At 43.2% G+C, this 15325-nt stretch overlaps 1 protein-coding gene across 1 annotated transcript; it reads left to right on the top strand.

Annotated features, from left to right (window-relative positions):
• The first annotated feature begins 5006 nt into the window (after positions 1-5006).
• On the top strand, positions 5007-8894 carry Armh2 (armadillo like helical domain containing 2). The gene is made up of 2 exons (XM_075971176.1): positions 5007-5289; positions 8464-8894. The coding sequence occupies exons 1-2, from the start codon at positions 5007-5009 to the stop codon at positions 8892-8894; spliced, it is 714 nt and encodes a 237-aa protein (XP_075827291.1).
• The last annotated feature ends 6431 nt before the right edge of the window (positions 8895-15325 follow it).

The raw sequence follows: 15325 nt of genomic DNA, 5'->3' as shown, positions 1-15325 counted from the left end.
ACGTCCCCTCTCCCAGTAAAGTTTGCCCCTGGGTTTAGGGACATCATTTAGGGGTTGGGAGGTTGGGGGAGGAATTTTATAAGCTCAGGGATCATTTTGAAAAAAAAAAGAGGGAATGATGGGATAATAGATTTATAATTGTGAGTTACTGTTTTTAGACAAATATATTGATATCGATTCTTGTATATTGATACAAAGTTAAATTATATTGACTATTGTATGCATGCATGTTTCTACCTCTGTTTAAAACATTTTTTATGTATTGACATATATTGTATTGATAAATATATATTGTATATATTTACCATATTGCAGTGTACATTTCTACCTCTGATTAAGATACTTATATAATGTTTGTGTATTGATATATATTTACCATATTGCAATGTATATTTGTACAGTGTTTATATTTGGAGGTCATTATCCTCATTTGTTACACAGTTGTTTATTGTATTAGTCTTTAAGTTAGATAGATATTGGAAATTATATAGATAAATAGTCATCTAAGTTTGTCATTTATAATTAGACTAATCAGGTTCTCTAGATATATAGAGATTATACTCAGTATAGATAGATAGTCTTCAACCTCTTCAAAGAGCTGTAGAAAATGGCCTTTAATCTAACTCAGAGTTTCGTGATAGTGAGACACAATTGCTCCTGGCAACACCGCTCTATTCCCGAGAGAATGTTGAGCACCAAAGACACTCCACCTGGAGCCTTTCTTTTTGGCAGAACTGGCCTTTGGGCAAAGAAATGCCCATACCTCAACCACTGACACAGATACAGAGCGTACATCAATGGATAAAACAGGACTGTCATATCCTGCCAAGACAGGCTAAGATAGTTTTGAAAAGTTCCTTGCTTTTAATAATAGTATGTCAGTTATGTTAGGCCTTAGCCAAAGTTGGTTGACTCAACATTGCAAACAAGACTTTGGATGATTGCCCAGGTAGTCAGTTGTCTCTGTCAATTGTTGCACATTTTGGATATATCTCGTTTGTTAAGTAATATTTATTCCCTTCTCAGATCTTTGACAGAGTTGAAGATTATATAATTGTAGTTACTCTCTACATTATTTAGACTCCTTGAGATAGAATGTTTAGCAAAACTTTTTATTCTCAATATTGTTTGTTATACCTATTATTTGTTATTATTATATATAGTTGTATTTGGTTTAGTTCTGTCTTATTTAGAAAAAAAGGGGAGATGTAGGGATAAGTCCCACCCCTTAGGGGGCGTGTTTGCCTCGGGCTAATGTTTGCCTATAAATTTGGCAAGCGTGCTCCCAGCCACTGCTTCTGCTTTCCTGGTCTCCACTGGAACGGTGGTTCTGTAAGTCTATTTCTCCATTAAAGCTGCATATATATTTTTACAATCTGTCTGCATTCATTTACGCCGTTACATTTTAGGCTGAACAACAAACTGAAAATATGGAATATCGACAGAAAACCCTAGAGCAAGAAGGAGGAAACCCAGGAATTATTTTAGACACGATAAAGTTTATATCCAAAGATCAAGATGGTGATTTAATATGAGTCTGGAAATCAAGTGAGAAATCCTACTATAAATGTAAAATGGTGGGAGTCTGAGACAAGTAGATAAGCAAATCTCTATGTGTTTGAGGCCTGCCTGGTCAACATAGCAAGTTCCAGGCCATTCAAGGCTACAGAGTGAGATTGTCTAAGAAAAGAATACACACACAGCTGAGCACCAGAGCATAAGTCCAGTACTTGGTGGACTGACACAGTAGAATCTAGATCTCTGGGGTTGAGCTGGAGAGACAGCTCAGTAGCTGAGAGGACATACTGCCTTCCAGAGCGCTTCAGTTCCCAGCGCCCATGCCAAGCGGCTCACAAACCCCTGTAAATTCTAGGTCCAGGGGAACACGGTGTCCTAGCCTTCCAGAGCACTCATACTCATACATGGACACACGCACACCCACACACACATCCACTGCACTGCACACACTGTGTCAGGATCAATTACACGAGGACATAGCCCCGTCACCCACAGTCACCGTCACTCAACCCCCACCAGTGGATGTATATGTTAGGTTTGGGGTTGTTTGTTTTGTTTTATCTTGTGGTTGGTTTTTTGTTTTTTTGTTTTTGTTTTGTTTTGTTTTGGAGACAAGGTTTCCGATAACTCAGTCTGCATCAGAGTCTCCATTTTTGCAGTCTATACTTCAGAGACTTCGTTCACTTTGAATTATGTGTGTGTGGGTGAGTGTGGGGTGGAATTTATGTTCATGTGCCTGTGGGTGCCTGCAGACTGTTAAACAGACCAAAAACAATCTTTAGGGGCTAGAGAGACGGCTCAGTGGTTAAGAGCATTCATTCTTGCAGAGGACCTGGATTCAATCCAGAAAACCCACATGGCAGCTCCCAATCATCCAAAACTCTGGGTAATCCACTGCCCTCTTCTGACTTCCAAGGGTACGGGGCACACACATGGTGTACAGACACGCATACGTGCGAAACAGCTATACACATAAAACAAAGAAATCCCAACTCTTAAAAAATGTTAGATGGGGGGCTGGAGAGATGGCTCAGAGGGTAAGAGCATTGCCTGCTCTTCCAAAGGCCCTGAGTTCAATTCCCGGCAACCACATGGTGGCTCACAACCATCTGTAATGAGGTCTAGTGCCCTCTTCTGGCCTGCAGGCACACACACAGAAAGAATATTGTATACATAATAAATAAATAAAATTTAAAAAAAATGTTAGATGGCGTTTAACTGAAGAGCAGGCATCATCCTCCGGCCTAGTGCCTCTGGGATCCAGTGACTTTGGGCTCTGCAGGCACCTGCACACAACTGGACATAACCCCGGCACTCGGGAGGCAGAGGCAGGCGGATCTCTGAGTTCGAGGCCAGCCTGGTCTACAAGAGCTAGTTCCAGGACAGGCTCCAAAACCACAGAGAAACCCTGTCTCAAAAAAAAAAAAGGGGGGGGGGGGGGGTGGAGGCTGAAGAGATGGCTCAGAGGTTGAGAGCACTGGCTGTTCTTCCAGAGGTTCTAGGTTCAATTCCCAGCAACCACATGGTGGCTCACAACCATCTGTGGGGAGATCGGATGCCCTCTTCTGGCCTTCAGGCATTCATACAGACAGAACACTGTATACATAAAATAAATAAACAAACAAATAAATAAATAAATAGTTCCAGGCCAATCTGGTGAGACCCTGTCTCTAAATAAATAAAGACAAAGCTAAATAAACACATAAATATTTAAAAAAAAGAAAGAAAAAAGAAAAGAAAGAAAGGAAAAGAAATATATACTGCAAAGACAGTGAATGAGGCAGACTGAGTTATATGAGACCTTATCTCAAAATGTGTGTATAGTGGTATATTATTTGTGTTCTATTAAATAAAGCTTGCCTGAAGATCAGAGGGCAAAGTAGCCATATAGGCCAGGGAGTGGTGGCACACACCTTTAATCCCAGGACTTGGAAGACAGAGGCAGACAGATCTCTGTGAGTTCAAGACCACCCTGGGCTCACAAGATTGAATCTAAGAGAAAGGGAGCTCACACAAAGGTGATCCCAGCCCTAGGGAACAATATGGCTGGGCAGAGAGAGAAATATAAAGACAGGAACTCAGTGAAGTGTGGAGTCTGAGGTTGGTGACGAGCATTGCACAATCGCCCCTTTGTGTGACTGAGCCTTGGTAGAGGTAAGAGCTTTCTAATGGCTTGGCTGCTTTGCTTTTCTGATCTTCAGCTTGAACCCCAATATCTGTCTCTGGGTTCTATTATTTGTGCTCTGTGTGTGTGTGTGTGTGTGTGTGTGTGTGTGTGTGTGTGTTGACTGGGCATGAGGAAGTAAGTATGTCCTTGTATGATCCCGATGCAGCGGTATGCACTTGTGGGAGGCTGATACTGGGGAATCCCTTGAGCTCAGGAGTTAAGGTGATTCTAGGAAAAGTGGCAATAACCTGTCTGCAAACAACACAAGCACATAAAATTGAGCATGTTCAGGAGATAGAAGTTATTTAAAGCCAAGATATTGACTTAGTCGGTCTATCCCAAGGAAAGACAGAGGAGTGCATAGAATCAAGAGTTATTTGTTTTGGTTTTTTAAAAAAATATTTATTTATTTATTATTTATTATGTATACAATATTCTGTCTGTGTGCATAACTGCAGGCCAGAAGAGGGCAACACCAGACCCTATTACAGATGGTTGTGAGTCACCATGTGGTTGCTGGGAATTGAACTCAGGACCATTGGAAGAGCAGGCAATGCTCTTAACCTCTGACCCATCTCTCCAGCCCCTTGTTTTGGTTTTTTTAAGACAGGGTTTTGCTATATATCCCAGCTTAGCTTCAAATTCACAAGTCTCCTGCCTCAATTTACCAGATGCTCTAATGATAGGTCTATGTCACCACATTTAGCCGAGAGGTTTTGGTTTTTTGTTGTTGTTTTTTTTTAAATGAAGCCTAGGTGCTTGTATCCCAAGATCTAGTTGCCATAAACAATGTACTAAGACAAGGGAACAATTGGAGAGCAGTATCTTTTAGGGGACTGGGAGACGTTAGTTGAAAGGTATACAAACAGGACACCCACAGGCACAAGAGAAGAGAATACATGAGCACAGACGAATACGGGTAGATACGGTGTGGGGTGACAGATGGCTCCCAACTTTGTCATCAAAACAGGGTAAGTCTACAAAGTAAGGAAAAACAAGTAGCCTTGAGATACCCAGTGCAAGTTCCAGGAGAAGCCACTTAGAAGTTAGGGTGGTAGTCCAAGAAGAGAGTCCCCAGTGAGCCCAGCACAAGACATGGAGCAAAGACTTAGGAGGAGAAAACAGCTTCCCTTGGGCGTTTGTGTTCCCAGAGAAACAAACATCACTTGTTCTTGTTCTAGTCCTAAAGGGCCTTGAATGCCTGGCCCAGGAACCTCAGTGTTTATTGTTGGGTTCTACCGTATTCTGTTCTGTCTTGTTGCCAGGCGGTACATTCCAGCGCTGCTATCAACTCCAGCCCCGCCTGTGCACCTGAGCACCAATGGCCTTCTACAGGAAGTTGAGGGTCTTTTCTTTTTGGGGTTGGATTTACAAACGGATCCGTCGGTTCTTTGGGAAACTGCGGAAGTGCCTCAGGTGGCTCAGGAGAACTGCTAAGAGATGTTTTACTAAGACCCAGGAGGTAGAGCAGCCAATCTCTGCAGCTGACTGCATTTTTCACAGAGAGAAAATTGTGGAACTTGGTAACACACTGAAGAATACACGTCTATCCCTTGAGAAAAGAGCTATGGCTGCCCAGAAAATTGGACTACTGGCCTTCACAGGTACTGCTTTGCTGTTGTGCTAACATAGCTGCTTCATAATCTCCTTCTGCTTGTTAGAACAGTGCACTTTAGAAGGGATGGTGATGGTGATGATGATGATGATGATGCCCTGGCTGTCCTGAAACTCTGTAGTCTAAGCATAGATTCTGTTTTCAACATCAACCCAAGATCTTTCGAGTTCAATTTTAGATTCCAACAAGGTACTAACTAAAAGGGCATGGGCTAAAGAGTACTTTGGTAGAAATTTCTAGTACCTGGAGCTCTGTTCTTGGACTTCTCTACATCTGTCTGCCTCTGCCTCCTAAGTGCTGGTATGCCACCACTGCCTGGTCTCCATGACTAACTAGTACAGCTAGCTCCGAACTCTGATCTTCAGACAAGCTTTATTTGTTAAAGTACAAGCAAAAGTATCACCACACTGGTCCTCTTATAATGACTTGGCTTTTCCTCCAGAAAAGGAACATCTAGGGAGCTGAGTCTGCCTCATGTGATACCCAGCACAAATAGTTCCTTCACAGAGCAGGGGGGATAGCTGGGGTTCCTGCCTCTCTAGTTTTGTTCATTCAATAAATATGAATAAGGACTCTTGTATTTCCCCTCATGGATATCATTCTTTGAAGATTTGACCCCTCAAATTACACCTAAGGAATTTATTTTCCTACTTAAATAAAATTAAAGCACTCAGCCTTTCTAGCCAGAAACTTTTTTTGTCTTGAGAAAGGGTCTCCAGGTGGTCCTTACACTTCCTGTCTTTCTGTCTCTGAGAATATAGCTGGTCCTGGGGATTGAATCCAAGGTCTCATGCATGCTAGGCAAGCACTCTGAGAACTGAGTGAGAACTGATACTCCCAGCCTCAGAACATATTATTTTATTAGGATATGATCAAAAAGATTAAATAAAAATTTATATATTAAAATTCATTAGGGAACGTGAATGGGTTAGACTTCATAGTCATTAGGGCTGTAGGATATGATCAAAAAGATTAAATAAAAATTTATATATTAAAATTCATTAGGGAACGTGAATGGGTTAGACTTCATAGTCATTAGGGCTGTGTGGTCTCGCCTTTTACTAGTATAATTATTAGCTTTCTTTCTTTTTCTTTTTTTTGGGGGGGAGGGTTGAGACAGGGTTTCTCTGTGTAACAGCCCTAGCTGTCCTGGAACTAGCTCTTCTAAATGAGGCTGCCCTCATACTCACAGAGATTCACCTACTTCTGCCTCCTGAGTGCTGGGATTAAAGGTATGAGCCACTGCTGCCTAGTTTATTAGCTTTCTTAATAACTGTTTTTGTTTGTTGGTTGATTGTTTTGTTCTGTTTTCTTGAGACAGGCTCTCTATTATGTAGCTCTAGCTGTCTTGGAACTTGAATGTAGACTAGGCTGGCCTTGAACTCAAAGAGATCCATCTGCTTCTGCCTCCTAAATGTTGGGATTAAAAATATGTGCCACCATGCCTAGTTTTTCATAAGTATTTTAGGAGTATAAATTCTTATTGATTTTTTTTTCAAATACATTTTTTCTATGTAATAATGCCTTTCTTATTTGAGGAAGGGATTTGAGACGAGAGCCTTATTTTTAGCCTTGACTGGCCTGGAATCACTATGTAAATCAGGCTACCCTCAGACCTGCACAGACTTTCCTGTTTCTGCCTTTCAAACTGGGATTACAGATGTGTACCACCACACTTGGCTGTGTGTAATATACTTTATAAACTATAAAAATAAAATATTTGATACTTATATTCTTCATCAAAACTCTATCACAAAACCAGGCGTGGTAGCACATGCATTTAATCCCAGTACTTGGGTGGCAGAGGCAGGGGATCTCTGATTTTGAGGCCAGCCTAGTCTACAGAATGTGTTCCAGGATAGCCAGGGATACACAAAGAAACCCTGTCTCAAAAAGAAAGAGAAAGAAATGGAGGGAGGGAGGAAGGGAAAAAGGGAAGCAGGGAGGGAGGGAGGGAGGAAGGAAGGAAGGAAGGAAGGAAGGAAGGAAGGAAGGAAGGAAGGAAGGAAGGAAGGAAAACAGAATCTAGGACTAGGCTGGGTTGATGACCTAAGGGGGAAAAACTTATAAGTCAACATTGGTCTTGAATCTGGGAAAGAGTTGGGAGTAAGAAATGTACAAGAGGGGCTGGAGAGGTGGCTCAGTGTTTAGGAGGACTGGCTGCTCAGTCAAAGGATCTGGGTTCAATTCCCAGCACCCACATGACAGCTCACAGCTGTCTGGAACCCCGAGATCTGAAACCCTCCCACAGACATACATGCCAATGCACAATTAAAAAAAAAAAGTTAGAAATTCAGCAATTCATGACTCCCAAACACTTTTCTTCGTTGCTCAGCCTTCGCATTCCCTCTGTGCTCTGACCCTCTCGGATTCACAGACTTCCCTCCAGTACAAAGACAGAACTTTGCTAAGCAAACACATCCAGATTATACCACTTGGATATCTTCCCACCTCCATCCACACAGCGGAACCAAGGAAGAAGCCTCAGTGGGCAGTGCCCTTCCCTTGCATCCCGCATGACTCCTCAGGTCCTCAGTTTCCACAGTGACACAGAAAAGGAAAAGTTAACAAGTCCAAAATGTCATCAACAGCTACCAGAATATGAACCTGGGTCTGGGGGTATAGTGAGGTCCTGAATTCAATCCCCAGAACTAAAACGAACATAATGACAGAGGAAATGGAGGCTGAGGAGGTAGCTCACTCAGTAAAATGCTTACTTTATAAACGCGAGGACATGAGTTTAAGCCCTAGAATCCGCATCAAGAGTTCAAATCCACATTTGAACTGGAGAGGTGGAGATGGATGGGTTGCCAGTCAGTCAAGGTAGTCTATTTGTAGAGTTCTAGGTCAGAGAGAGACCTGATCACAAAAGTGTTAAAAGTATATAGCCCAATGTGATAGCTCACATCTTTAATCCCACTGAGGAGGCAGAGACAAGCAGGGGGCCAGCCTGATCTACAGAGTGAGTTCTAGGACAGGCAGGGCTACACAAAGGGATGATGTCTGAGGCTGTCTCCTAACCTCAAGCAGCACATACATACACACAGTCATCCCCATGTATGTACACACACACACACACACACAGAATAACATACGGGGCCTCTGAAATCTTACCAGCTGTATTTACTACACACTTCTAGAAACGAAAATGCTTGTCTTGCAGGAGGCCCGAGTGCCGCCCAGTACGCCAGCGAGTACATGAAAGAAGTCGCTTCCTTGCTGCAGACTGAAAAAGTGATGTCGTCGAAGACGAAGATCTTGCTGCTGAAGAGCGTGGCGTGCTGGTGCTACTTAAACCCTGCCAGCCAGAAGCGAGCCAAACAACTGCAGTTCATTCCCATCTTCATCACTTTCTTTGAGACTCCCTTCTGCTCCACCATCAAGAGTGAAGTAAGCAGTCACCGCCTCGTGCAGTTTTGGATATGCTATGCCCTCTCGGCCATGACCTGTAACAACTTAGCCATCATGAAGGAGCTGCGGTCTTACAGCTCTCTAAAGTACCACCTGCAGATATTGGCTATGGAGAACTGGTCTGGGTGGTCTGAAAATTTTGCCGAGGTCTTATATTTCCTAATAGGTTTTCACAGGAATTAATTTATTTTCAATCCGGTTACACGATTCAGCTATCTGTGCTATCGCATTACCCTGGGAACTTGCAATAAAGAATAAAATCCATGTGTTATTCTGCATTGTTGTCTTCTGCAGTGAAAAAGTCCTAGGCTGAGGAGATGGTTCAATGGGGCAGTGATGAGGGAAGACACACTAGGCCAACCTCAGACCTATACTCATGCAACACACGCGTACAAACATGTACGCACACAGTCTATGTAGACATCCATACAGTGTGTCAACTGTAATCATAAAACCTCTCAACAGTGCCACTGCTAAATATGAATTTATAGGTCTGGGGCTTCTTGAGCTCACACAAGTGTAATCTCTCCCATTAGGAAACAAAGATGTTAAATCACCCAGGCTTGTAATCCCAGCCCAGCTAGGTGGAGGCAGGGGAATTATGAGTTCACAACCAGCCTGGGTAACACGAGACCCATTCTCCTGGGCTTGAGGCCAGCCTGCTCTGCAGAGAGAGTTCCTGGACAGCCAGAGCTACATAAAAAAAAAAAAAAAAAAAAAAAAAAAAAAAAAAAACCCTATCTCAAAAAACCAAGAGAGAGACTCTATTCTCAAAACATTAATTCATGGTTAGATAAAGGCTGGCTAAGTATGGTAGAGCAAAGATTTAATAACAGCACTTAGGAGGCAGACCTCTGTAGTTTGAAGCCAGTCGGTCTTGTCTACATATTGAATAACAGACCAGCCTGAGCTATATAGTGATACCCTGTATTAACAAAAAAAAAAGAAAAGAAAAGGGTAGGGTGGGGTGTCAGGGAGGGTAGCTGGAACAATGTTTCAGTGTGGATAAAGAGCTTGCCGTACAAGTATACGGACCTGAGTTTGAATCCCCAGAATCCACCTAAAGCTGAACACGATAGAATGTGCTTGTAATCCAGCATTGTTATGGCAATATGAGAGGCAGAGACAGGAGAATCTCTGAAGAGACCCTGTCTCAAACAAGGTAGGTGAGGACTGACCCCTAAGACTGTCCTCTGACCTCCACATGTCCCCTGCAGCACACACACACCAATACTCGCACATACGAACACAAACACACACACACACACATCATAGACATACACACAAAAATTACTTTTTTAAATGGAAAACAAAAAGCAATTAGGCCTGGTAGCACACTCCTGCAATCCCTGGTTTAAAGCCAAATGCTACAAGGTCTTAGGGGATAGGAAGATGGTTTAACAATAAGAGTGCTTCCTACTCTTCCAGAAGACTTGGAAGGTGGAAGCCAGAGGATCAGAGTTCAAGGTCATCCTCGGCTGCTGACTGAGTCTGAGGTCAACCTAATGTCAACCTGAGATCAACCCGAACTGCGTGAGATTCTTTCCCACACTCTGCAGCAGGCAGCTGCAATTGGATGCAAAGGGCTGCATGCCATCGCAGTGTTGAATATTGTTTATGGGAATATCGCTTTTAGCTTTTACACAAAGGCCAAAGTGTTTGCCTTCAATGTCTACCCTTAAACTACGAATATTATTTTCTAATAACTGCTTGAAGCTGATTTAGAACATTTGCTTCATTACCAATTCCTCATAGAAAAAAAAAACATGCCCTGGGTTCTCATCGTACCACACATTTACCAGAAATAGCAACACAGGCCTAAACTCTTCGCACTTGGGAAATAGGATCAGGAGTTCATTGCTTTCCATCTCAACAGGTCAAAGCAATAACAAATATCATACATTTCACATAAGTGTATCAAAGATATTTCTAAAAATGAAAATGACTAGTAATAGTGTGTTGTTATTCCTACGCTGTCACTTCTTCATTACTGGACTCTAGTTGTGTTGGTGTGGAATTGGCTGTTGGATTTCTTGGAAGGTCAGAGGAAGAAACCAGCAGATAGCTATGTTCAATTTCCATATTTAATCAGAAATGTCAGGAAGCTCTTCTGACTGTGCTCAGGGAACCTTTCCTCTACAGAAGAAACTATAAGGCCGTCTGGCCACCAAGCCTACTTAAGCTCCAAAAGCTGCCTGTCATGAGGAAGGAGGTAAAATTCAAGTTAAATCTTGCAGCACTGTAATGGTAAGCCCCAAATGCCAAACTGGATAACCAGTTTTCAAGTCCTTTTGTTTTCCTTCTTAAATCATCTCTCCAGCATTTGGGTTTTCCCAGAACAACTCGGAGATATGGATGAGCTGGAATTAGGGGGCACTTGGCAGGTGTGCGTGCGTGCGTGCGTGCGTGCGTGCGTGCGTGCGTGCGTGTGTGTGTGTGTGTGTGTGTGTAAACCTAGTGCAGTGAGAAAATCCTGAAATCTATGAGGGTGACCCTAGTGATGGAGGATACTGAGTCTGAACTGAGCATTTTTTGTAGCCAGGTAAGGTTGCAAGTGGTGAGATTGGGTTACATTTGGTTGAGGCCTAGGAGGTCCTCTGGAGATCCCTAAACCCAGACCAAGGCAAGGACAGAAGGTCACTCTCTGAAAACTGGTGTTGCCAAGGACACCTTCCATTCAGCTTATTGAATGCAGAGAGGTCAAGCTGGTCCAAGTTTGGAGACTTTATCCCTATTACATTCTAGTCTCTTTGGCATGAAAAGGTACCCCGCAGGGGATGTAAAGAGAAACCTGGACATCAACCCAGCCACAAAACCCTCCACCTACAATCTGTCCGGCCTGAAAGATGTGTTGGGGCCATGGTGGTCCAGAATTTGTAGGAGTGGTCAACCAAAGATGGCTCAGTGGTGAAGAGTACTGATTCTTCTTCCAGAGGACCCAGGTTCAGTTCCCAGCACACACACAGCTGCTAACAACTGGAACTCCTGGAACTGGGGGTAGGGAACTGAACTCAGGTTCTGTGCAAGAGCTGCAAGTACTCTTAAGCACTGGATTATCTGTCCAGTCTCAATTTCTTAAAATATATAATATTCTCAAAAATGTTTCCACTGTCGCAAACTGCTTCTTGCGCAGGCAGCAAGTTCACCTGGCTTCTCTCTAGCCTCAGCCAGCATCCTCCCATCACCATCCAGCTATATGCTCTGCTATGCTGTTATAGCTAGCACACTACTCTGAAGTGCCGGCCTCCTGCTTCCACCTCAACCCTGCTATTGTTAACTGTGTGCCATTCCTGTGGGTCACGTGATAGGTTGAGTTTGAGGTACACTGAGCCATCTACTACAAGCCAAAAACTGATCAAACTGCATGAATGGATGAACATGCCCTAGGGAGAAGCAATCGGCCCTAGGAGATGGGCTTCTGGGCATATCGGTGGGGGACTGTGTTGTGGCAGTAAGACAGAAATACTGGGGATGGTATGTTAGACCTCATGAGGTCCAGTGTAACTTCCTAAGACTAACTTCAGTTTGGTGAGACCCAGTATAACTTCCTGAGCCTAACCTGAGTTTGGAGAGGAGTGACTCAGCACAGCCTGACCTAGGCCTGCCTCTGCCCAGCCACCACTCAGCAGGATATTACTGACCCTTATTCCTCACTCCACCTCACCCCATCCCAAGACTTCCACACACTACCTCAGCCCTATATAAGTTCCTGCCCTGATGCAATAAAGTGAGATCCTGCTTCGACAGACTCCCTGCTCAATGTGTTTCTCCTGGTGGCCAGCGGGGAGGTCTGGGTTGTCAGCAATCACCATCCCGCTCAGCCCAAGGGAGAGATTGGCAGGACCAGCTCTGCCTCAGCCCCCCATCTGCTGGAAAACCCGGCAATGGTACCTTTCCCTGAATGAGATTCCCAAGTTAAAGAAAGCATAACAGCAACATGCATTTACCACTCTGCTTTCTGATGTCAGTGAATACATGACCAGCTGCCACAAGCTCCTACAACCTTGACTTCCTTGAACTGTCAGCCAGAATAAACTTCCTTTCTTAAATCATCTTTGCTGTGGTGGAAAGATGGCTCAGCAGTTTAGAGTACTGATTGCCCTTCCAGAGGACCCAGGTTCAATCCCCAGCACCCACATGGAAGCTCACAACTGTCTGTAACCCCTGTTCCAGGGTATATAACACCCTTACACAGATGTGTGTGTGTGTGTGTGTATAAACATAAGTTTGTATATATACAAAAACACTGATGCACATAAAGTAAAAATAAAAAATTCTAAAATAGGGCTGGAGAGATGGCTCAGTGGTTAAGAGCATTGCCTGCTCTTCCAAAGGTCCTGAGTTCAATTCCCAGCAACCACATGGTGGCTCACAACCATCTGTAATGAGGTCTGGTGCCCTCTTCTGGCCTGCAGACATACACACAGACAGAATATTGTATACGTAATAAATAAATATTTCAAAAAAAATTCTAAAATAAATTGTGTTTGCTAGAGAATCTTATTACAGCAACATGCAAAGAAACTGAGCTATCGCTGCTAAAGACAAAGCCTCCATAAGGTGATTTGCCTGCGCATCACCCAGGAACTTGGACCAATTTCAGATGAGCTGGGAACCCCAGTTCCAGAAGAACCAAGCCTCCCAAAAGTGCAAACACCACAGTAGGTGTCCCTGGCATTTGTGGCCATTGCTATCAAGTTACCTGGAAATGTTAGCAACATTATTTGAACAAATTCCTCTTTGAGTATCAAACCATATAATAGCAACTTGAATTTTAAATCAAATGGAAATAAGTTTGAACTGAAAAAAAAAAAACTACTGTGGGGAAAATGGAATTTTTCTTGGCTTTTTGAGACAAGGTTTCTCTGCGTAGTCCTGATTGTTAAGGATTAAAGGTGTGTGCCACCATTGCCCAGCAGGAAATGGAAGCTTTACTCCTGCTGGGTAACTGGGCTGATAAACACACCATAAGGACCCATTATCCTATCCAGAGGACTCTGGTGCTCTTTGATAGTTACAAATTTCTTGCCATTCCTTGACCTGTGATTTATCAGGTAAAACCTTAAGTCCAGAGATCTTTGTGGTTTTTTGTTTTTCGTTGCTATTGTTTTTTGTTAGGTTGGGTTTTTTTTTTTTTTTTGAAGACAAAAGTCTTACTATGTAACTTTAAAGTGGCTATCGTGGAATTCGCTCTGTACACCAGGCTGACCTCAAACTTGGGAGATTCTCCTGCCTCTGCCTCCTGAGTGCTGGGGCTACAGGCGTGTGCCACTACAGAAGGCTAAGTCCACAGAGCTCTTTTGAAGGGATAGTTTGTTAAACAAAATGAAAGGCCCTATGGCAATGTGGTGCTACCCCAGCATGCACTGGAATGTCCTTCTGAAAGCACCGCAATTAGCAAATTGTTTGTTGTTGCTGTTGTGATTTTTTTATGTGTGTAACAGAATTTCTCTATGTAGCCCTTGTTGTCTTAGAATTCACTTTGTAGACCAGGTTGCCCTCAAACTCAGAGATCCTCCTGTGTGCCTCTGTCTCCCTAGTGCTGGGATTAAAGATACGCGCCACCATGCCTGGCGAGCAGAATAGCTTTTTAGTGCAAGTGCAGCCACGCGCACTCCAAGGCCCACATGTGCAGGTCAAGAACAATTAGGGGTCCGTTTTCTCCTATCACCATAGCCTGCAGAGTCTGAATTCAGGTTGTCAGGCTTTCCCATCTTGTCAGTCCACTGTTCTAAGACTGCCGGCCGGTCAAGCCTCTCCAACAGTGGCAACATAAGCCTGAGCGTTAGAGAATTGTAAATGGAGACTGCTTGTTCATTTCCTGGCCGCCCAGACCCGAAAAATCACACCGAAACTGTATTAATTACAACACTGTTCAGCCAATCCCTTAGGTGTATTCCTAGCTAGCTTACATCTTAAATTAACCCATTTCTATTAATCTATGTATTACCACGAGGCTGTGACCTACCTGTAAATTCCAGTGTCTGTCTCCTTCAGCAGCTACAAAATGTCTGCCTTGACTCCGCCTACTCTCTCCATCTATACCTTTCAGCCTGGCTATACTCTGCCCTATCATAGACCAAAGCAGCTTCTTTATTAACCAATGGTAATAAAACATAGTCCTAGCAGAATCCCACATCAAAAAATCTTATGTAAATGGAGAAAAACATCTCAGAGAAGCTGTGTCCTTTGCCTGTGTTTCAAAGAGAAGTTTCTACTTTTTACAAAGCCTAGTGATGACACAATTTTAGCTCTTTATGTACTGTATGAGAAACCTTTGCAAACCTAAATATTGTTAAGGCTTTTTCATTTTGCTTTAGAAATCTTTCCTGCTCTGACATTTGTCCTAAGAGTTATTATCATGTTATTTAAAAAAATCTTCTTTATAGCCGGCCAGGCTGTGGTGACACACGCCTTTAATCCCAGCACTCTGGAGGGAGAGGCAGGCAGTTCCAGGACAGCTAGGGCTTTTACACAGATACACCCTGTCTCGAAAAACAAAAACAAAAAACTCTTTATAACCGGAAGAGGAGGAAAGAGATGAATGGAATACATGCGCATGAAAGCAGAACTATTTGAGAAGATGAGCAGTGGGGAGTGCAACAGAAAGGGGA

This window comes from Microtus pennsylvanicus, chromosome 4 (assembly GCF_037038515.1).
Source record: "Microtus pennsylvanicus isolate mMicPen1 chromosome 4, mMicPen1.hap1, whole genome shotgun sequence".
Lineage (NCBI taxonomy): Eukaryota > Metazoa > Chordata > Mammalia > Rodentia > Cricetidae > Microtus > Microtus pennsylvanicus.
The sequence above is the reverse complement of the archived record's forward strand: the minus strand, read 5'-3'. Positions and strand labels throughout refer to the sequence as shown.

What these genes read in the sequence shown, in the direction of transcription:
- Armh2 (XM_075971176.1), top strand. Translation starts at nt 5,007, where the DNA reads ATGGCCTTCTACAGGAAGTTGAGGGTCTTTTCTTTTTGGGGTTGGATT. An exon ending in TGGACTACTGGCCTTCACAG is followed by an intron (nt 5,290 to 8,463) that starts GTACTGCTTTGC and finishes CTTGTCTTGCAG; the next exon opens with GAGGCCCGAGTGCCGCCCAG.